The sequence below is a fragment of the Salarias fasciatus genome, chromosome 23 (assembly GCF_902148845.1).
Source record: "Salarias fasciatus chromosome 23, fSalaFa1.1, whole genome shotgun sequence".
In the NCBI taxonomy this organism is placed as follows: domain Eukaryota; kingdom Metazoa; phylum Chordata; class Actinopteri; order Blenniiformes; family Blenniidae; genus Salarias; species Salarias fasciatus.
In genome coordinates, this window is record NC_043766.1 from 31,711,857 (window position 1) to 31,734,855 (window position 22,999).

The 22,999-nt window shown below is 43.7% G+C and overlaps 1 protein-coding gene across 2 annotated transcripts in view; it reads left to right on the forward strand.

Moving 5' to 3' along the window:
- gmds (GDP-mannose 4,6-dehydratase) overlaps nucleotides 1–22,999 on the forward strand; it is a 230,739-nt gene that overhangs the window by 58,939 nt on the left and 148,801 nt on the right. For both annotated transcript variants that reach the window (XM_030082972.1, XM_030082973.1), the window contains 2 exons: nucleotides 12,346–12,538; nucleotides 13,578–13,682. In XM_030082972.1, the coding sequence (XP_029938832.1) occupies nucleotides 12,346–12,538; nucleotides 13,578–13,682 (298 nt within the window). The remainder of the gene's footprint in view (nucleotides 1–12,345; nucleotides 12,539–13,577; nucleotides 13,683–22,999) is intronic.

The window sequence follows — 22,999 nt, forward strand, 5'->3', positions numbered from 1 at the left end:
TGTGATGATTTTAATGTGCAATGAATTTGGACGAGAACAGTCATGATACAAGCGAGCTAAGAAAGCATTAATCGATCAAGAGCAGGGATGTTCAGTTGCGTTGAGTGTGCTAAATTGAACCAGAAAGTATGTGCCTGATGTCAGAGTTTCACGTTTCCCAGCCTCCTGAGTAGGGCTGGGACGACGCGTCGACGTAATCGATGACGTCGACGCAAAAACTACGTCGACGCAAAAACTGCACGTCGATGCGTCGTCTCAGATTCAAAAAAATGGCGGCGGCATCGAGTAGCAGCAAGTTGGGGGAGAAGAAAAGATCCTGTAAGAGATGTGGATAATGTTGGAGCTCCTCTCCCCAGCAGAGAAGCACTTTGAGTCGGCCTCGGCTGTCACGGCGCCTGGGTGCCTGACTTCCAGGGGCCGAGTTGGGGCCGATTGGGTAAACGGCCCGGAGCTGCTCCACGGCGGCGACGGAAGATCTCCAGCAGCCGCGGCCTGCTTCACGCGCCTCCGTGTTTCTGCGGCGGGTCCCCGCGCGCTCCGCGGCCTGCACGGAGCGCGTTTCCGCCCGGGAGCGGAGATCCGGAGCTGCCGCGCCGCGGCTTGCTCCACGGAGGCGCGTGAAGCAGGCCGCGGCTTACACGGTCCGAGTGGAGCTGCCCCACGGAGGCTGACGGGAGAGCTCCGGATCTCCGCTCCAGGGCGGAGACGCGCTCCGTGCCGGTGTCGTGCCGTGTAGCGCGCGGGGACCCGCCGCATAAACACGGAGGCGGAGAGGAGCTCCGCGACGAATTTAAAAATTAATCGTTAGATTAATCGATGCATCGAAGAACCATTTCCTGGATTAATCGATTACAAAAATAATCGTTTAACCCAGCCCTACTCCTGAGTGAAAGTTACTTCCACTGTCCGGGAAAAGACACCATCCGATAAACAGATCAAGGAGGAACAATTCTGCTTTTATAGATGTTGTTATTCTTTTGAGAGAGCATGACTTTGTGGTGGGGGGTTATGAGAGGAAAGCAGAGAGAAAAAAAATCTGAATTTTATTCAATACTTTTATATAATCTATATGAAAACAAATTTCAATTATTAAAAAAGCATATGTCTGACAGCTGCATTTGCTTAATGTCAACTAACACATGTCAAAGAATGAGTTGCAAGTTAATATCTGGATGTTTACCTCTTTAGTTTGCAGTCCACTGACGACTTTGAGGCACAATAATAAATTAATGCATAATAGGGTATTTTATTTCTTTGGGTGTTAAAAAAAAACCCAGTCAACATTGTACACGTGTACGCATTGCTCTGTTGACCAACGAAACATTTTAAGTAGGACCAGTCAAAAACAAAAAACAAAAAGCCCAAAGTTTTGCTGACACAGCTAGCAAGAGCGGTTCTCATTCCGTACAGGTCAGTATCTGAACTCTTGAGTGGAATATGGTTGCTCCTGCATGCTAGCTTGTTTTCATTATGTGGATGGAAGCAATGCCAAACGGCTGCGCTCGCTGCAGAGAGTGGGACTGCTTCCTGGCATCTTTGCAGGATTAGTGCCGGCTGCATGACAGTTGAGCATTCTTGTACATGAAGAAAACACTAATTGGTTTAACTGGCAGATCATTCAGGTGCCGACATGTGAGGGAGCAGAGGTTTATTTGTTTAGACAACTAATTACAAGTATCTCTAATAGGTCTGGGCAACAAAATAGTGCAGATACATGTCGAAAAATAACTTTTCCTCAATAAACATTTGAGACATAATGAATAGACTTTTCAGTAGATTGCATTCGTCCATGGTTAAACAGATAGATTAACAGATAGGCATGTATGCATTTTTTTAGGCCTTGGTACTTTTTTTTCACCCTTTTTCTGGAGAATTCACATTCTTATTTCATACAGCTGGTTATTAATTAAAACTACCTGTGTTGTCATTTTTTGTGTGATTTTTTTTTCACCCAGAACTATATATATGTTAAACTGCATTGACACAACGAAAAAAATCAAGTGTATATGGTATATCACCATTTTGAGAAAAAATTATGAGATGACAATTTTGGGCCCTAATCTTTAACATACTTTCTTCACATTTTCACCATAGGGTTATGTCAGGTTGGTTATGGTATATCGAGGACCCTTTCACACTAGCCCTGTTTGGTTCCCTTCAAGAATAGTTTGCTTGGTTTGTACAGATGGGGAAGCTGGTCTGCAGCCTGGCGCCGACCGAACCCTGAAGCACTTGAAAACGAAGATTTCTGTCCTCTAGCAAGTGAACTGTGTTGGTTCACAGTGATGGGGAGCATGAGGTGCATTTTGTGTAGGAAAAACAAATAAGAAAGCCAAAAGTGCTAGCCTGAGGAAGCTGGGAAACAAAGAGAAAGTTGGGAAAGCGTCTCCTGGGCAGATGTGCAGGCACTTATCGAAACATGGTCAGATGGCTATATATCACGGTTTCTTGTGGCAGTCCGCAAGAACAATGATGTTTTTGGAGTGCTCCATTGTTTGTTGTGTGTGTGTGTGTGTGTGTGTGTGTGTGTGTGTGTGTGTGTGTGTGTGTGTTTTGGGGGGGAGGGGCATTGAAACTGAATGGAATGGATTTCCGTTTTTGGTCCGGGCCGATCAATAAGCCACATTCGTTTTTGTCATTTGGGTCGACAGCAGAGCCCTACTAAGAAACGGTGGTAACCGCACGACCCTGACTAGTGGCTTCATCCTTTTTTAAAAGTGCAGTGTGAAAGTGAACCAAGGAAAAAGCAGTCTTAGCTGTTCTCCGTCCAATCAAATTGAGTCTCTGCACTAAAGCATGTTAAGATTTCAGTCAGTTAGTTTAACTGCATGTTTCCAATCATTAAAAGTCACAGTTCTTCATGCATGATTGATAAAACAATAAAATAAGAGAACGTACAAGAAAAGTCTCAATTAACAGTGATCATTTGGGATTATTATGAAATCTTATGTAAAACAAATGAAATGATCAATAAAAGTCATACAGATAATTTAAACCACAATGGATGAGGTAAATTCATGTTGAAACAAGATTACATTGACTTTAAAGGAGGAATTTAAAATAGAAATTACAGTCTTGTTTCCACATTATTGCCTGGTTAGCATTGTGTAGCTCTCACACAAACTCTTTGTCAAATGTTTTTTCGTTTGATATGTGGATGTCTCTGACCGCTTCACTGTGAAAACCATCTGAATAGCAGCACGAGTGTCCTGACGGCTTTGCATCAGACACGCTTCAGATTTCCAGTGTTTCTCCACCTAGAGAGACTCTGCAGGTCAGAGGTGGCTCACACCTGTTCACTTAGAGAGAGAGTGATGCACGGAGAAAGAGAGAGGGAGCGGGAGGGGTGCGGATGACTGCCGGGAGGCAGACGGCAGGGACTTTCCAGATTCTTCTGCATAAATCCTCAGTTTTGACAGTTCTTCTCCCGCGTTCGGTGTGCCCGCCTCGACACACGCTCTCACAGCACGTATCCCTCCACACACGAGCTAGCCACCCTCCCACATCCTCGAACGTCTCGCTCACATCCACCTGATCTGCGTGCTTGTGTTTGTTCATTGCCATAGCTGCTGCAGCAACACTACCAGAGCAGAAGACGCCCGTTAATAAGGCACAAAAATGCAGAGATATGATCGTAACGATGAGTGAGTATCAGTGGAAAGGATTAGCGGGGGAGGAGGGGCTGCATGTCATTCCATGCACGGATGAGTGGATGTTCACCTTGAACCTGCCTAAATGTGTACGGTGCTGGGTTATATGTATTTTTATAAATTGATCTGCCAGCCACTGTTGAAATATGTTGAATCTTTAACCCTCAGCGGTGAATCTTTTGCAATACACAGAAATGGAATGTTTTTACTCTTGAAACAGTATTTGGAGACATGATTAATTACGGTTATGGCTTTGTGAGTTTTCAAAGAAAGTATTGAAACTGTTGAATGTTTAAAATATATATATATACAAACAACCATGTGCTTCTTTTCTTCTGAAGGCCAAGCTTCTTCTTTTGTTGGTTGGTGAATGTGTGTTGGTATCCATTGTCATTTGGAAAATTGTACAAAGGCTTTTCAGGATAAACACTGTTCCAAGAAAAAATGTTGGGAAAGCAACTGTCTAGTAGTTCTTTTTTTTTTCTTTTGTATTGAAGCCCTATTTCACATTATGAAATTATCAATATTATACTGAAGGCAATTCAGAAGAAGTTAATGTCCACACAACGCTAAGACACACGGAAATCCACTGTGCTTTGAAAAAAATATAGTAATGTACAAATTCAAAGAACTTAAATATATTAAGGCAAACATAAAATGGTTCCATTAATTTAAATGCAACTTTTTGACTGTCATCATTTTACCATTGTTAGTTTTCAGCAAATGTGTAGGTTGGCAAGTATAGTAAATATGAATTGCACTCCCATTTTAGTTTAACAGTAATATACTTAAAGCACTTGTTTATTACAGGGCTTTTTGTTTTGTTTTTCACATTACAATAAACAAACACGTACTGTATTTTAAGAAGACATGAGAATGAAATGGCTGGGTTTTAAGAAAATTACTTTTTTTAATGACTTTATTTAGGCTTCTTTTGTTATTTGTGAAACTGTTTATTAAAAGAACGTTCAAAGGTAAAAAACCAGACTCATTTGATGTGCATTTTTTTGGGGAAACATGGCTCCTGATATAGTTTGTAGATAAAATCATTAGACCTTTTCAAATGGTCTGGAGTTAAAGCCAACTAAAAAACACAAAAATTGTCTAAGACTTGCAATTTAAATTGAATGGGCACCCATAACACTTAAAAAAATTGACTCAGGTAAGAAGCGTATCGTCCCAGCCCTCTCATACAGTCACATCTAGTGGTCACAGACATACTGCTATATTTTGATATGTCAGTCACTTCTTCTTCTGCGGTGCGACCTGCCAAATAACTAAAATCAGTGCAGATAACAGTCCTGGCAGTACAGCAACAGTGCGTACAGAGAGCAGCCACAATAAAAGAAACAGCTCAGTAAATGAGACGTAAAATCTGTTTTGAAAGCTTTCCGGTGCAAATAGTTCTCCATGCAAGTGATTGCCAAGAAACATAAAACCATTTCTGAAACAGCTTTCATCCCACTGTCAAGTTGCGCAGAATCGAGATGAACACATGTTCCAGCCTTCAACCTGAGAAACACTTGTTATAACAAACAGCGAAACAGTGAATGAAACTAGATCTCATTCCTTGAGCACGGTCTGTAATTGTTTTGTAGTCTTGAATTTACAGTCATTTTCATCGCAGTGACGTCTTCAGGTGTTTTATTAAAGCCTACTCTTTTTTTCAGAAGCTTGTGACTATTTCATGAGTTTAGGAACTTTACCTGTGGCTTTGCAGCCCGTTCTTGGTTTTACTGAGTTCCTGCTGCTTTATGATGGTTCAGAAACTACTAAACACAAATTTTTCAGAATTAAACTTTGGCCAATATTAGGAATAAAGTTGTGCACTAAGAATCATTGACATGCTCTGAGCTGGTTCATGATTGCAGAAAGTCGCTGTCATCTGTTGCTTTTAGCTTCACACTTATGTATCTTCATTTGATTAAATTCTTAAATATACATAAAGCCTGACAGTACTGTTGGCTTTAGCTGACAACCAGTGACAGTAATTTGTTTTGATAACCAGAAAGGAGATTTTGTTCACACGGGTTCTGAATTGAATGTGTGACTTTGAGTGTCGAAGCCACCATTTTTAAAACGCAACCAGAACATGAACGACCGCAATGCGAGACAAAAGCACAGAAATCATAGCAACGACCAGGTGCAGACATTTCTTCCGGCGGCTGACGGGCGGATTCACCGGCAGCGAGACGGAGCGGCCCGCGATGCGTGGCAGAACAAACAACGACACCTGAGTTTCAGGTTGCCTCGTTATAATGACCCCACCCACTCTGAGGTCGTACTCTGTTGTGATGGAAAACGACGAGTCGAGTCGAGTAGTGCTACAAATGTGTAATGGAAACGCGTCATTAGTTTTGGTTCCTGGTAACTCTGCCAGCTGCTACTGACACAAACAGTGCTTCGCTGTAGATCAGCAAAATGCTGGAATCTGCTTCAGGTCAATTTTTCTGGCCGTAGGTCAGAGTTCAGACAACAAAAACCCCACATCCATTTCTAGCATTAGCTCCGGGACAGACCGAGCGCCTTGGTCAGCAGGTAGATGAGCTCTACGAGTCACTTAGAAGGATTAAACTGTTTTGACTTCCTTCTCGTGTACCATAACTGACACTGCATCACATCAGCAAGTGATTGTGTCTAAATTCAGTAGTCCACCTTTATTTTGCGAGCTTTTGATTCTCAACTTTAGATCCAAAACAATTTAGGCACAAATTGTGCGTGCGTGCGTGCGTGCGTGCGTGCGTGCGTGCGTGCGTGCGTGCGTGCGTGCGTGTCTGCGCTGTACCCTGGCAGGATCTGAATGCTGCTCACATGCAAATTAATCGTTTGCCAGTGTTTATTGTTAAGGTTTCCTGTCACGTAGTCATACCCGGAGCATTGTCTGCAGTTGTGTAGTGATATTCTCGGTTCCCACAGAGCGCACGTTCCAGATGTACATCTTCATCTGAGTCTCGCCTCGACCCGCCACTCTCTGATTGTGCTCCTGGAGTTTCTGTTACAGTATGCTTCTCAATATAAGTCACACTGGCACAATGTGAGGAAAAATGGATGTTTTGTTTGTGTAGTAGGTGTGTGCATGTATGTTTATGCAACGTACTTGAGAGCTAACAAGACTGAACTGGAGGTGGAGAGGTTCCCGGTCTCCTCGTTGGGAGTTTTTCACCACACACTGACACGTAACGATGGCGCGCCAGCTCTGTTTGGAGTGCTCTCTATTAGCGTCAGCAGCAGTAGCTACCGCTAGGAAAACTTTTTTTTAAATAACCGCAATTAATAGACCTCTGGATTCAAAAGAACTTTCTATAAATTGTGGATGCTCTTGAAACACTACATAAACTGACATGTTAGATAATGATAGCATAAACTGTGAGAACAACTGAGGCCATGGTGCAGCAGCAGCACCCGCTGTCTCTCGGGGCGGAGTCCCACTGTTTCAAAAAAGTTCCACCTTTTGAGCTGTTTTCTAAAAGTTGTCAGTGTCGGTGTCAGTGGCAATGAGCGCGTAAACGGACACAAAAGAAACACAATGAAAGTTTAGCATTTTCACTCAACTGGAGCACATTGTTCTTCCTTCCAAGGTATATTATTTGTTTTCCTGTTCCCAATGGAGATTTTCATTCTTAGTTCCAAAAAAAAAGCCATAATTATCACTGGTAGTATTTTCTTTATTTGTTTAAAAACAGTTGGTGACAAGCCAATAAACATGTGTTGTGTTTTTTGTGACTTTAATATATATTTTGCCCTTGAACACACAGCTTATTCTCCCTTAAGCCTGAAGATACTTTCCTGATAAGAGGTCAATGTATGAAACAGTGTTCAAAATGGTGGTATCAGATCAAACAATTGGACTTAAAACAAGGGTCACCACTCTCACACAACTTCACTAACGTTTCAGTTTAGCTGATTGTTTTTGGCTGTCAAAGCTTAGAGAAGTGATATTTTATTATTTTTTTTATAAAGAAAAAGATCCAGGATAAAGTCTTTATTATAGACATTTTGTCTATTTTCTTTCAACCCACCTAACATGTGGAGATTTTTGTCTTTGTGACGCCAGCGGCTATCTCATCCTAGAATATAATCAACCCCGAGTGGACATCTAAGAATGGGAATGAAGAGTCACGCTGACTGCGCCTCTATTAGTCAGTTAGTCAGTCAGTTTGGTCCTGATCCTGCTTTGTGATCCGTGTGTTGCACGGCTGTACCGTCCGATGCAGAACAACCTCCCGCTCTGTAAACTGAGGGCAGCAGGACTCGTGTTTGTATGGGAAAGTGTGGTCGCTCTCCAGTATTGGCTTCACAGGGCGAATGAGTGCAGTTGAGCTGATGAAAGCGCGGTAATGGATCTGTCTGGCGGTGCGTGGGTTGCCAGGTTGGATGTAAACCGCTCTGTCCTGGAGGGAGTTGAGTCTGTTTGCCTTTGCTCTGTTAACACACGACTGCTCTAATTTCAGTTGGCCTGCAATGCGATGAGTAAAGGTATAATTGACTGTGGGTTTTTTTTTTCCTCCACACACACACACACACACACACACACACACACACACACACACACACACACACACACACACACACACACACACACTCAAATGCGTAAAAAGATCAGTCGTTATGGTTATGATGAGACTGAATCAACCAATGGATTAGTGTTTATCAGAGTGGTGCAACGCAACAAACAGAATGTAACATGCACTTTTAGCAACAACAACTTTATTATTTTTATTTTATTTTATCTTATTTTTTATTATTATATTATATATATATTATTATTGTGTGTGTGTTTGTGTGTGTGTGTGTGTGTGTGTGTGTGTGTGTGTGTGTGTGTGTGTGTGTGTGTGTGTGAATTGCAACCGATGGCCTTCGGTCACACAGGTATGTAGCAAGAGGCAATGGCTGAATAAAAGTCACTTATATTCATCGATCTGTCACAATGCACGATGAGACCAACACACGCACACGCACAAACACACACACGCACACACGCATTCACACATTCACACATTCCCCAGTCTCAACCATGCATTTCAATGGGCCTCATGTGAGCAGGAAAGAAATGGAAGGAGTGAACGCAGCACGTATATCCTCTACATTTCCAACCTTTTTAAACAGACCTACATTTTTTTCTTTCTTTCTTTCTTTCTTTTTTTTTTTAATTTTAGGGGTTGAGATACTTGCTCACCAGCAGACCCCCCAATGCTGACAGAGGCTGGCAGTCTTCCCAGAACAGAACAATGTCAGGCAGGTCGACTGAGGGGCCCACCTCCCCTACATCCCTGACACACACACACACACACACACACACACACACACACACACCGGCAGCGGTGTACGTCTGGCCTTTAAACCGTCAGCGCTCAGGCCCCAGCCTTTACATAATGACATAGAATGGAGGCATTAAGGCAATTTGTTTGATTTAAGTTGTCAAGGCGTCCTGGACTCTGCCCTTCTCAGCTGGTTTTGATACCCGCCATGTGTGTATGAGTGAACGTGTGTGTGCGTGTGTGTCATAGATCTCTTTCTTGGAGGAGAAAAATGAGAGGAATGGCCTCACACAGAAGGCAGGACAAAAAGCAGAGGTGTCACAGCATGAAATATGGTTTTATGAGGTCCTGTCAGTCTTTGCTGGCCTTCTCACTTCGGGGACCGTGGACTCTCTCAGGTCTGCTTGATGTCCTGATGGATTTACACCTTGTATGCGCTGACAACATGAGGGACGTTGTTCTTATGATTACAAAATAATTTATATCTACAAAGATTTCTTGTACACTACCCTATGCCGGACAGTTTCAAATGTCTTGGTAACTCATAAGTGGGAAAGTTGCAGCTTCCATGGAAGGAAAGTTGCCCTGAATATGGTGAAAGTCTGAAAGTGTGAAGTTTGGGAACAACTCGGTGAACTCTGTCATTGAGCAACGAAGCATTTTGAAAATCCAGGAGAGAATAAACTATCACACACCATATATTAAAAAAAAATAAATAAATGTACCATTTATGGCATTTCACAAGAATGAAACTATTTGTGTTAAGTTTGGTATTAGTGTTGTAAATAGTTGTAAAGTCAAATTTGCTACAGGTCTGTAGTATCTTAGGTCTACAGGTATGGGTCAAATCAATGGAAAAAGATTCTGTGAATCCTTTGCTACTTCCAGCCAATCACCTCGCCGATTATTTAATGCCCGCTGCGGTCCACCGAGCTCCTTTTGTCACCTGCCAGAACCGTCTTTAAGTAGCATTAGCAATCCAGTGGATAGCATGTCAGCGGGCTGGAAGTGCTATCCTAACTGAGTCCAGATCTGCGCCGTGCATCGCATGACAATCATTTGTGGTGGGGTGCGCCCAGACGTGGTTCCAGGTTTTAACCCCAATGTGTTATAGATCAGTGGTCCCAAACCCTTCTTTCACCACAGACTGGCTTTAAGCAGCAGCATTTTTCTGTGGACCGACAGGATGGTGTAGGAAAAGGTCTTCATGCACTTAACGCGCCGATGGAAGTGAAGCATTTTTCAAAACAAAACTCAATAGGCTAGCAGAAATTTTAATGTAGATTATCAAAATAAAGTTTTGTTCTTGTTTTTAAACCTGTATTTGGAACCTAAATATAGATACTGAAATCTGAAAAACGGAAGTGTGGTTGAGACATTTGTCTCCCCTTTTGGATTGGTGGAATTCCAGATTAAATATTTGTAGTTTTGTCATTTAATTGCTAATGAATCAACCTGTGTGTTCAAACCTAATTCTGATTAAACAGTTTCAAACTACGTCTTTAGATTTTGAAGTTTTCATCTGGTCATTGGCTTTGAAGCTCATTTTCACACACAGCCAGTGTTTTGTCATCTTGTTCTTAGTGTATTTAAAATTGCCATCGTGTAGTGTACAGTTGTTGTCTTCGTATGAGGTGACCTCTCACTTGCTCTTGTAAATGATGTGAACGTAAATGAAAATGCCAGAATGCAAAGTAAAAGCATGAGTGGAGCGTCACAGGTAATTACACTGAGCCGGAGAGTGTAATTGAACCTGATCAAACCTGCTCACTGTGTATACGTGTGTGTGTATACGTGTGTGTTTGAGTGTGAGTGGAATAGAGGCCCAGTGTTCCCGGGTCCCGGCTTTCAATAAGGGGTCTTTATCTGCCCGTGTGTAGAGCGCTGGTGTGAAAGCACTAAAGGGCCGAAGCGTTTCCTCTGCACAGACGTGGTCGCTCCAGGTGTGGTGACCACTAACCAGCATGGCTTTTAACCGTCATGCCTGATTTGGAGCCAGAGGCCAACACACCCACGCGCACGCGCACACACACACACACACACACACACACACACACACACACACACACACACACACACACGCGAAATCCATCCATGTGAAATCGTGCACACGCACATACTTTTCTAATTTAAACTTAATTTCCCCCCAAGTGTTCATTAAGTTGCCCCCTCTCGTCCCCCCTCCTGGCCCTCCGCTGTGGAAGCAGGGATTCTGGGAGTTGAAGTATTAGGTTTGAGCTATGAGCTTTCTGATTGGCTCTGATGGGCTCCAGAAACAACCACCTCGACCCCGCCGCTCTGTATAGTGAAAGTTGGCAAGTGTTTTCCTTTGCGATTGCTCAGTTTTTATTACGTATAAATTGAGTTCATGTACTGTTACTTTAACTCTTTGTTTTATGAGTTTTACGTCACGTTTTCGGTCTTTTTTGTATTGGTATTCTTTCGATTTCTATTGTCTAAAATTAAAATTCACTTTCAAGTGGACTGTGGCTAATGTAATGCTCTTTTTATTCTTTATTAATCAACAAAACCCTAACACCTCCTGCTACTTCTCTACTGTCCTACCAATCTTCCTATCTTCATACTACTGTAGCTCACAGTATAACCATCCATCTACACATCTATGTGTCTTCCTACTTTCTTACCTATCTTTGTATCTTACCTAGTCTAGCTGCCTGTACTTCCTACCTATTCCTCCTCCTTTTCACTTCAGGTGTCTAACTGGGCATCTATCTAGATATGTCTTGACAGAGCTTCATTTTCCTTCATTAAGCTACCTAAAAATGTTCAGTCATAACTTATGTGTAAATTGCAGTGTTGAGAGTGAAGCATTACAAAGTAATGAGATACTGCGATATAACAGCTGTTTGGCTGTAACATGCTAGTAAACAGTTACGGAGGTGCTGGCTCTCTCCATCCTGCTCTTTGTGGTTAAGCCTGGCGTTTACCCCAATGATTTGTTGCAGGTGTTATTTTTTTCTTGAACTGTCTCCATGTGGCTACTTTATCATTTCTCACTTATTTTTACTGTCATTTGTCTGTGAATCTGTTTCCTTCAAGAGCAGGTGTCATATTGAGTTCTGTGACTGCTTAGTGTGCCCCCCTCGTGGGAGAGGGGTGGAGTTCAACAGACTGAACTGAACCGCTGACTGAACAGATAACATCCAGATTATAGAGCATCTTCCTCCCACTGACTGATGTAACTTCAGATGATCTGAATAAGTGAACTGATAACTAGACTGACCCGCTGCAGTTCTACCACTATGAGAAGTTGTCCGATTTCAGAGATTAAATGTAATGCGCATCTAAGAAATTAAGCTGTACGGGTATAATCCTCAAAAAGTACTTAACTGGGTTCAATTTGATGATGAACATTTCTGTTAGTCTCATTAATTTTTGGTCACCTCACGGCAAAAGCCTCTTTTTCTGTCTCTTAGATCTCCTTTGAGTTGGCCGAGTACACGGCCAACGTGGACGGCGTAGGAACGCTGCGCCTGCTGGACGCCATCAAGACGTGCGGCCTGACCCACAGCGTGAAATTCTACCAGGCCTCCACCAGCGAGCTGTACGGCAAAGTCCAGGAGATCCCTCAGAAGGAAACCACTCCCTTCTACCCTCGCTCACCTTACGGTAACATACACACACACACACACACACACACACACACACACACACACACACACACACACACACACACACACACACACACACACACACACACACACACTAGGATTACCTAACTTTTTCTTCCTTGCACCATTTATCAGACACTTGCTTATGGCCATGTAGGGGTATTCAAACACAGATTGCTTGATGCCTCAGCGGTGCTTTTTTTTTTTTTTCTGCCTGGAGTGTGTGTATGAATATGTGTGTGTGCGTGCGTGCGTGCGTGCGTGTGTGTGTGTGTACGTGAATAGAGGGGGGCTTCAGTGCTCAGACTACGTTTGAGCTCTCTACACACCCCGAGGCCAAACGTCTCACTGAGAACTGGAGTGGCTCTCACTTTAACAAAGACACCTTTATATCCACAGCAGTCAGCACTCACTTTGTGCACACACACTCACACTTACATACACACTCAGACGCACACACATACACACACAGGCTGCACACGTGTGTGAGCGATCGAGTTTCATGTTCCCTGTTGTCTAAATGCTCTCCTCACTGACACTTTCCCCATCTGTCAGCACTCAATCTGGGGCTGCATGGGAGGCGCATGCATACCATGTCCGAGGAGGGCTGCTCCTCTATTAATTAGAGACGAGTGGAGGGAGGCAAGGATAGGGAGAGGGGGGGCTCCCTTCATCTCCAGTGAGCATCCTGACCTATGGCTTAATCAACTGGCACCTCCCTTCATTTTCTGTGGTATTGCCCTCATCACAGGAGGAGGAGGAGGAGGAGGAGGAGGAGGTGGGGAAGAACTTTTTGTACAAGTCTGCTTCTGGTCAATCAGCAGGAGTCTGCGGTTCACGTTCCTGACGTTGAAATATGAGCTGCAGCAATGCCGCGTTCAGCCGTGACATGCAGTGTAGTTGCAGCCGTTCTCCTGGAGCTCGTGCACTTCGGCGTCTTTGCGTTGTCGTTGTCAAAATTCATCAGAAGTCCAGTGGCGAGCGGTTGGGTTTGTCTTGCCTCAGCTTCAGTTTCTTCTCTCTGTCTGTCCTCACAGGAGCTGCTAAGCTTTACGCCTACTGGATCGTGGTGAACTTCAGAGAGGCCTACGACATGTTTGCAGTCAACGGGATCCTCTTCAACCACGAGAGCCCGAGGAGAGGTGAGCCCAAAACAACAGAGTGATAGCTTTGAAGGCGGAGGCGCCCTGCAGAGTAGATCTGGCTGTTTCATCATTTCACAGAAAATATGAGCTCATTTCACATTTGATGACAGAAACACATCTCAAAAACATACTGACTGGGGAAAATAGCTGGCAGTCATTAAAGAAATCACTGCATAAGCTCAGGAACACTTCCGAAAACCACTGTCTGTGAACACAGTTCACTGTGTAATCCACAAATGCAATTTCTTCCAGCGAAGAACATGATCTGTCAAAGCTACTGTGTTATCTCAGTGATGGCTCATTAGAAGGAAACTGTAATGAGATGACTCAATTCTTTTATTAATCCCTAGAAGTCCTGCAGACTACAGAGAGGGACTGTCCAGCTCAGTGTCACACTGCTCACCTCTGATGATATGAGGATGGAGTAGTGTTTATGATGTGTCCGGCTTACACATGTGGAAAGACTCTGTCAGTACTGAGAATCACATTGAGGCTGCAGAGCAACACCTGTTTCCCTCCGAGCAATTTCTCTCTCAGACATAAACCCTCTGAATCAGTCACAACAGTGTGGTGCATCATGAAACAAACGGCCTGTTAATGAGTAGCTAGAGTCCTGCGTTACCTGAGAATGGGACATCCTGTCCTTAAACTCCACACCATCTTTAGAGGGAGTGCCACACAGTGGTCAATTTGTCCTAACTCGTTTATTCAAAAAACAGTTCTATTTATTAATTTTTTATTCTATAGAAAGCTAAAATGCTTCTGTTTTCATTTCACTGTCAGAAAAATGTATGACTCTTGATAATGGGACACATGAATCCTGTTTGAAAGTTATGAACCCAAAGGTACATGAGATAAACTTAAATTGGTCTACAGAGGTACATAGTTCATGTAACATACTGTATTTCACAAACTGGCCTCGACAGAGAGAAAAAAAACAAGCAAAAAAACTCCCAAAACAACGACAATTTGGTGTTTATTTGTGGCAGATAAAACACAACACTGAGCACCAGAGCTGAGCATCAGATGGTAGCAGTGCCATTGGTAATGTAACAATGAAAGCTAGTACCCATCTTGCTGGGAAACGAGCATTAGCATGATAGCATTAGCATGAATAATAATAACATAAAAAATATGTCTTTCCAAGCCTCACAAATTAACTTTTGCTAAAAAGTCTATTTCTTTTATAGTATTTTACTGCTCCAGCACCGTTTAAATTCAACTGACCTGACGCTAATTTAAAAGTGTTCAAGTATTAATGTAGCACAATATTTAGAGGTGTTCGCTCTATAAACTGATGTGGGTTTTATGAACTGTCCAATTAGTTCACTTAGGAATAATTACATCACATAATTTATTGGGTTTTGTTGTGTGAAGGTAAAAATTACCAGTGGAGCAAAACCTTGACAACCTCAGCAACAGGCTCAGCCCACAAGAAAGCAGTAAAACACACGATAAACCATTGTTGGGTTGTGAGTGAGAGTATTCAATTACATGCTCTATATACAGTCTTATTCATTCGCCGGCATTGCCAGGGTTCATGTCACACACACACACACACACACACACACACACACACACACACACACACACACACACGCACACACACACAGACATGCAGCGAGTGGGTTGTGGTCACATTTTTAATATGTGCTCCGAGCCCTGAGGGTCGCAGGCGCTGGTTTAACCCGATTTACACGCCACCGCTACTCAAAATGAGTACCACATGAGCGCCGTACCCAGGTCAGGCGCTCAGGTGTTTATGATTTATCCCCTAATGAAGGCACGGGCCACGACCCCGGCAGGGGTCAGAGGTCACCCAGTAAACCCTAATGTGTTACCACAGATAGATAGGTGTGGGAACCGGTGTGGGTTACAGCCGGTTCCAGAAAAGACGGCGCGGTCGCCGTTGAGGTCTTGTAATGCAGAATTAGTTGACACAGTCAAACTGCGAGGGAACGGTGGGTGTTGGGACAGGTGGGCGGGGAGAGAGGGGTGACCGAGAGGTGGTCCCGAGGAACGCTTATTAGCAGAAGGTAAGTCTACAGCAGACGAGGTTTGGGTGCTAATCGGCAGAAATGCACTGATTTGAGGCGTTCCAGCCTTGTTCAGAGTTTGACTCTCCACTCAGAGTGTTGCAATATTTCATACTTTTTTCCAAGACGTAGGCCTGCTTGAGAAGACTGATTAGGATGCAGAGTCACATTTGAATTTAAATTTACAGAGAGGGCAATGGCCCCCCTGTCCTTGAGCTTGAATTGTGTTCTGTTTTCTGTATTTTAATGGGCAGGAATCATCTGGAAAGACGTATCAAGCTCAGTAATCTCAACCTTCTGCAGTTAACACGTTCATTGTATTGGTTTATTTGAGCGACAGTTCAGTTCAGCTTTGTTTTTCTGTCTCATGACTCTGTTTAATCCCCGTTTGTCTAAATACTGCGGGGTTTTGAGAGGATACACATGCATGCTTCTTTTCCCTGCATGTTGTATTTTCTGTAGGTTTTTAAAAGAAAGCATGATGGGAAAATGAGTTTTTAGAATTGTGGTGGGATGGGGCTCAAACCAGGGTTTCCGGTTCAGTTGAACTCAGACACGCCTGTCGAGTTTCAGTCTTCCAGTTCAGTTTTAGGGCCGGTGGCTGTGCTGCTGATTAGATGTGAACACTTTTCTCGCTCTGTGCTGAAGACCGAAGAAGCCACCCAGAGACTGACCTGAAGAGGTGGTCTCGGTGCCACACCTGTTAGTCTGACACTAACGTGCACCGACTTCCTTGGGCGCTCCTCAGTGTTTTATCTCAACGGACTCCTCTGCTACATTGAATGTCGATATCCAGTGAAAGCTATTATGGATATTTAATTATGGATATTTAAATCTGATGAAGGCTTTAAGGTTGTAGAGGTTTTTTCTAAAACCCATTTATCCCTCCGTCCATCCCTTCATTTGTCTCTCTGTCCATTCGTCTGTTCCTTCATAGATCCATTTGTCAAACCTTCTGTAACTTTGTCCATCTGTCCCTCCATTTGTCATCCATCCCTTTGTTCATTTGTTTCTTCGTCCATCCCTCCTTTCATCTGTCTGTCCATCCTTCTGTCTGTTCATCCGTCCATCACTTCATCTGTTCTTCCCGTGTTCTGTCCATTTGTCTGTACTTTCGTCCTTCTGTCCCTCCTTTTGTCCCTCCGTCCCTCCGTCCCTTCATATGTTCCTTTGTCCCTCTGTCTTTCCACCTGTTGATTTCTGTCCACACACTCTGAACTCCTTGTTTCTGTTTTCTACTGTAGATTTTATTATTTTCACTTTAAATTTAGCACTTTTTAATTTCTTTTTCCTGTGGCAGTTTACTCACTTTGTCAGTCAAATACTGGTGATATTCTAGAAACTTTCTGCTGTCACAGACTGAAATAATCGAGTAAACCCAGATGTTATGAAGTAGTATATTTTTGTGTAAGAATTATATACTTCCTTTTCAGTATCTCCATGTTTTCCTTTTCCAGAGAGACTAATTGAGACATAGCTGTCTTTGGACAAAGCTGCCCCCTCTCATCTCTCCTCATTTTTTCGTTTTGCTACAGTCATTCCCTCTCTTCTTCTCTCTTGCTTCACCCCACATCTTCCTCCTCCTCCTCCTCCTCCTTGCTCTTGTCCCTTCTCCACAGTCAGCATTTCTGCAGCAGGCCATTGGGTTTAGTGCTGCCACTTCTATTCTCAGAGTTACGGCTGTTGTTGCACATAAAGCAGGAACGCTGTGCTGTGATGTGGCCAGATGTCCCACGGCTGCCTTGCACAACCCAGTGTGGCGCTTGTGTTGGCCTGGATGTGTTGGCCGGTGTTTTCGCAGGCCCCCGGGAGCCTGCTGTGACCCTGCCACACCGAGGGGGCGTTAGGCGGTGCGCTCCGTCACTTACAGGAGGGCTCGGCGAGGGTGGAGCTGCAGCTCTGAGCTGCAAAACACCCAGTTGGCATATTTTTTTCATTACTATTATTATTGGACTGTGCAGTTGTTCTGCGAGAGAGGAATAGTAACCACTGTACTGGTATGAAGTCCCATTGGCATGGAGAGATTTTTCTTTTTTCTGAGGAACGCTTGGTTTTGGAAGAGGCCAAATCCCATGATTAAGTAAAATTTACAAAATATGTGGGCCAGCATGACAATGAAGCACAGCAGCAGATATTCAGACACACAGAACAACAACAAAAACATTTCTTGGCCACTATAATCCAAGTAATACCAAGGCTGTAGTAAATAGTTGTTCTGCACGCGCTCAATGGACAATAAGAACAATGTTTTCCTCCAGAGTGTCACGACTCTCAGTCCAGATCCTCCTGGACTCGGTAGTTTCAGAGTTGACCGTCACCATAATTACAATCCAACTTCATCATCTGTAAACTGATGTTAGTACTGGGTTTTTAGTGGCTGAAAATAATAAATAAATACACAAGCAAATCTGCATGGAAAAGAGATAAAATGTCTAAAATGTCCGTCCTTCCTGTGACCATGAGATTCTATAAGTCCTCTCTGTCTTTGCTGTTTTGATTAATTTCATCCTTCCTGTGATATTATTAGTCTACATTAAGCCTATTGTTACATATTTTTAATATTACGTATTTCATTTTTATGGTGTCTGTTATGCTATTTGACGTTCATGATCTTATTTGTTCCGTGTGAAGCGTAGCTGAAAGAAATTTCACCACAGTATTGATAAAGTTATCCTGTTCTGTTCTATTCTGTTCTGTGAAAAATGCTGCAAAAGAAGGATGAAAGATACAAAAGCATCTGAAAATTGCAAATAAATGTTTGACCTGGTAATTTGTAATTGAAACTCCATTAATGCTGTATATATGAAACTTTAGGAGCTGCGTTCACATCATTTTGAAGGTCAAACTTGTTTTGCAGATCCAGGGAAATTCAATTTGGTGGAAAATCACTGAAATGACTCTTTTGTTCATCCTCAAAGCTGCAGACTCCTGATCTATGCCACTTAATCCTGAGTCCAGAGGAAACCTGTGAAAGTATAATAGTAACATATAAGAGGCCGTTTCTCCCCTGCTCTTCACCGCGCTCTTAATACACACCATCATGGCACGAATGTGAGAGAGAATAGTAAAAACTTGTCTCCTGCTCCCACAAATAGGAAAAGCTGTGAAGTCACTGTTCCAGCATGTCAGTTGGATGTGTTGAAGAAACAAATAGATGTTTGCCTTTCAGAGGGTGTTTTTCCAGGCCGCGCTTCCCTTTGAAGCTGGCGTGCCAGTGTGACGTGACTGCAGCCAGTCATGTTCACCGCTCGGTGTGGCGTGTTGCGATGTGTCACACAGCACGCCCCGGTAAGCGCTGGGTGGGAATGCTGAAGTCTAATCCCAGTTTTCTTCAAAATACAGTGTCCCTTTTCAGGCTTAAGCCGTACGGATGACTTAATCTAAGCAGGAGTTTGCTCCGGATTCTCTTACGGCTTTTGTAAACACCTGACCATTCAACAACAAACAGCCGAGCGCGGCTGTTCTGAAGCAGTGAAAAAACTGTGAAATGGACAGTTGCGAAGGGGGGAAAAAAACCCCCCGGTGGAAATGCACCGTGAAGCAAAGCAAACAGAAACCTGCGTCTGCTGCCCCGTTCACACCACAGCCCGAGCCTCTCCGGTTAGCTTAGCTGTTAGCCATAACAAACAGCCCTCGCCGTGACTCCGAGGAGAGGGATTACCATTAGCAGGGGCGCTAAGCAGACCCCATAATGCCACGACATATGAGACAGCGGTCGGCTCTCTTGGAAAGAGCGATCAGCAGTGAAACCTGTGCAAATAACCGCCTCTCGTGCTTATTTTATCATCCTGTCCAACAAACACACGCCACCTGAAATCCAATTTCGACAGTAAAAGGCAAAATCCCGCTTTAATGCTGAGTTATTAGCTGCATGTTGGTGTAAGACCGAATGGTAAATCAGTGCAGCTACATGTTTGGTGTGTGCGTGTGTGTGTGTGTGTGTGTGTGTGTGTACACACTGCTGATGCTACTGAGCAGCTCCAGTTGTCGGCTTATCCCCTCGGTTTATTTGGGGAAGTCCCATCCATCTCTCCTGCCTGAGAGCTCTGTGGTTCACGCTTGGCAGTAAAGAATAATATACTGTTATGTTAGCAGAAAAGACCCGTTAGCATTGGGGAAGTTAGAACAGCAGCACCAAAGTCAATGCTGCCCCCAAAAGACAAACGCACACGCATGCACGCGCGCACACACACACACACACACACACACACACACACACACACACCTATTTATCAGTATTATTCCTTCCTATTGATGTACACTGTTTTAAACTCTTCATCTTCACCTGAGCCGGCTCAGCTGGAACGCCTCACCCTGAGCCTCACCAAGCTGTCCCCTTATATCTAAAACCACACGGTCACACCTGCAGATGTGTGGACAGACCCCTGATCTGATTTTTGACCCCACAAGATCAGTCGGCCCCCACAAGTGTGTCGTTCTTTCAGCATTGTGGCCCCAAAAAGGCTGAGATACAAACACAGACGGACACACGACGCTCGGCTTCTACATGCCTCGGCTTCATCTTTCTGCTTTTGTTGAGGTTGAGCCCAAAAGGTCAGATCGCATGATAGATTTGTAAGAGGATATGTTTTCCACTTATCGGATAAGTTATTTTCAAAGTAAACCTTCACATGAGAGCGACTCGGCCCGGAGACGTCGGTGGCCGGGGGTGGGCGGGGATTTGGCAGCATCTCTGTGCGACGCGGCCGCTTTTTGCTGTTTTGGGTCTTGAGTTTTTTGCTGGGTGTCGATGAGAACGGAGTGAGTGAGTGCAGCCTGAACGTCGGCTGAGCTGCTGCCAGGTGAGGAGCGGAGTCTTAAGCCCCTTGAAGCGGCGCCGACGACAGACTCACCGCCTCCCTTCACGCCTTCCACGAGCTCGCCGCAGCCGCGAAGGCTCTTCCTTCACCTCGGCCCACCTTACTCCCATGCAGCCACATCACATGGCCTTTTGAGGTTTTCTGCCATCATTCATCTTCGCTGCCGCTGTCGGGCCGGTGTTTGTTACTTCTGATCGCCATGGTAACTTTGCAGACGGAGCGCTTGCTTGGAGTCGACATAATTGCACCACAAGAGAGGGGCACCGTGCCGCCCCTCCCCTCGGATTCCTGCAGGAGAACAGCCCGACCGCAGGATGTCGCCCTGCACAAGGCTGGAAATTTATTTCACTATTTTTGATTTGGGGGGGGTCAATGAGATTCCGTTCTTTCATTAATTTATTTATTTTAAGATTGCCAGCTAAATACCACGGCAGCAGCTGTTTCACACGCAGAAACAACTAAAGTATTCTTGAAATTAGTATTGAACCAGGGGAACCAAACAAAAGGCCCGTGGGCCAAAACCGGGCCACAAGAGGCTTCAATCCAGCCTGCTAAATCAGCAAGCAGTTGGTTGACTTTATACTAAAAAATTATGTTTTTAAAACAGATATCTGACACGGAGACCTGAGCTGAGTTATTCCCAATGTGACAATGAAAGCTTGCAACCTCGTTGCCATCAAACTAGTCTCAGTCTTGGGAAAAAAAGAGAATGATCCCCATTAGTTAATCATTCAATAAAACTATGGAATTTTAATCTTCACGATAATGAAGCTGGAGTTCAGTCAAAAAACAATTTTATTCACAAAATCAAGACTTTATATCTTCAAGGAAAAAAAAAATCTCCCCTGTGAACTGCCTCCTGATGGTTTGATCCACTCTTAGACAGAGAAGCAGGACGATTGATAAGGAAAATGCTTGGAGAGGATCTGCAGCTGTGGAGCCACATGTGGCTCTTCAGCTCCACTGTAGTGGCTCCGTGAAGCTTTCAGATTATTATCTGCCATTAAACAGCCTTATTTCATTTTTACTTTCCACACAGATTTTCAGAACTGGTTTTATCGCCCGGCTAAAAACAGACAAATAAGTTAAAACAGCGAAAAATGTAAAAAACAAAACTGCTAAAAAAAAAAAAAAAAAAAAATTAAAGATTGTACAAAAAGAACGGTTAAACTGAAATGATTAGCATTGCTGGTGCAGCTTTAAAAACAGAAAAAAAGGGAGAAAAATACACTAAAAATGGAAAAATCATGAAAAACTGAAAAAAAAAGAAAAAAAATCAAACAAAACATTGGAGAAAAAAAGGGAAAAATGAAGAAAAAAAGTTGCTGTTCTTGCTCAAACTGCTCTAACAATTGGAAGCTGGCAGCGACTGTAAACGGATAAATGGCTAAAGTGGGGAAGTCTGTGAAACATTTTCTAAAAATGGCCACAAAAGCAAAAAATTTAATAAAAGTCATCTTAATTTGTACCAATGTCCAGTTTGTGAGTGAAACCTCAGTTTATTTAAGTATAGCTTATCTTGATTTCAGATAATCAGCTTTTCTGTGTCAGCAGACAGCCTGACCGTTAAACTGATGTTGGTATGATTGGACAGAAGCAATATGTTTATATCTCTAGTAGAGTAATATTGGTCTTTTTTGGTGGTGACTGGTATTTTCTTCTTATTTAACAACAGTGCGATGAATTCTTGTAAATTACCTTTAACTTTTTATAACGTGGATCTGTTGCTCAATGTCTTAAAAAAATATTAGAAATCTATGAACTGTGGGAGGAAAACAATATGCAAACTCCTTAGAAAAAAGATAATCTGTAAAAACTCATGAGATATTTCAAGTTAATTGAATAAATTAAAAAGAAAAAAAATAACCGTTGAGTATTCAGAGAAGATTAGCTCTTGGCGTGCGACAGGGCGCGTGGCGTGACAGAACACAGAGCGCAGTGTGGTTGAAGCCCCGTGAGCAGCAGAGGCTCATCTTCCCAGTCTTTAAAAACCTCAGACGTCAACACGATGCCGGGCACATTTACATGTTTTTAATGCGAAGCAGAAAGCCCGTCTCGCTTTCGTCCCGTCCATGTGAAAGAGCTCTACGAATATCAGAAACCTGTAACTGCGCTCTGTTTGTCCACACCTCTGCGTCTCTCCGTTCCGCTCGCACTCGGTGCCCTCCGACCGTATTCTTGCGTCCCTCTCAAGTGAAGCGGCTCTCCGAGCTCCGCGGCCGTCCGTCTCCATTCCAGGCCTCCTTGCGTCACGTTCCTCCTCTCTCCGCACCCCGTCCGTCAGTGGAGTCAGCCGGAGCGCGGGCAGGCGGCTGTCAGGTGTGAACTGATGCCGTGTTGGCGGAGCTGAGAGCGTGACCTATCTTGGATGTTTCACAAATATTCTCCCTTTTCGCTGAGGCCCCAGAGATCAGTCAGAATGGGAATTGTGCAACAGCGGTGATGGCAGACACTGACA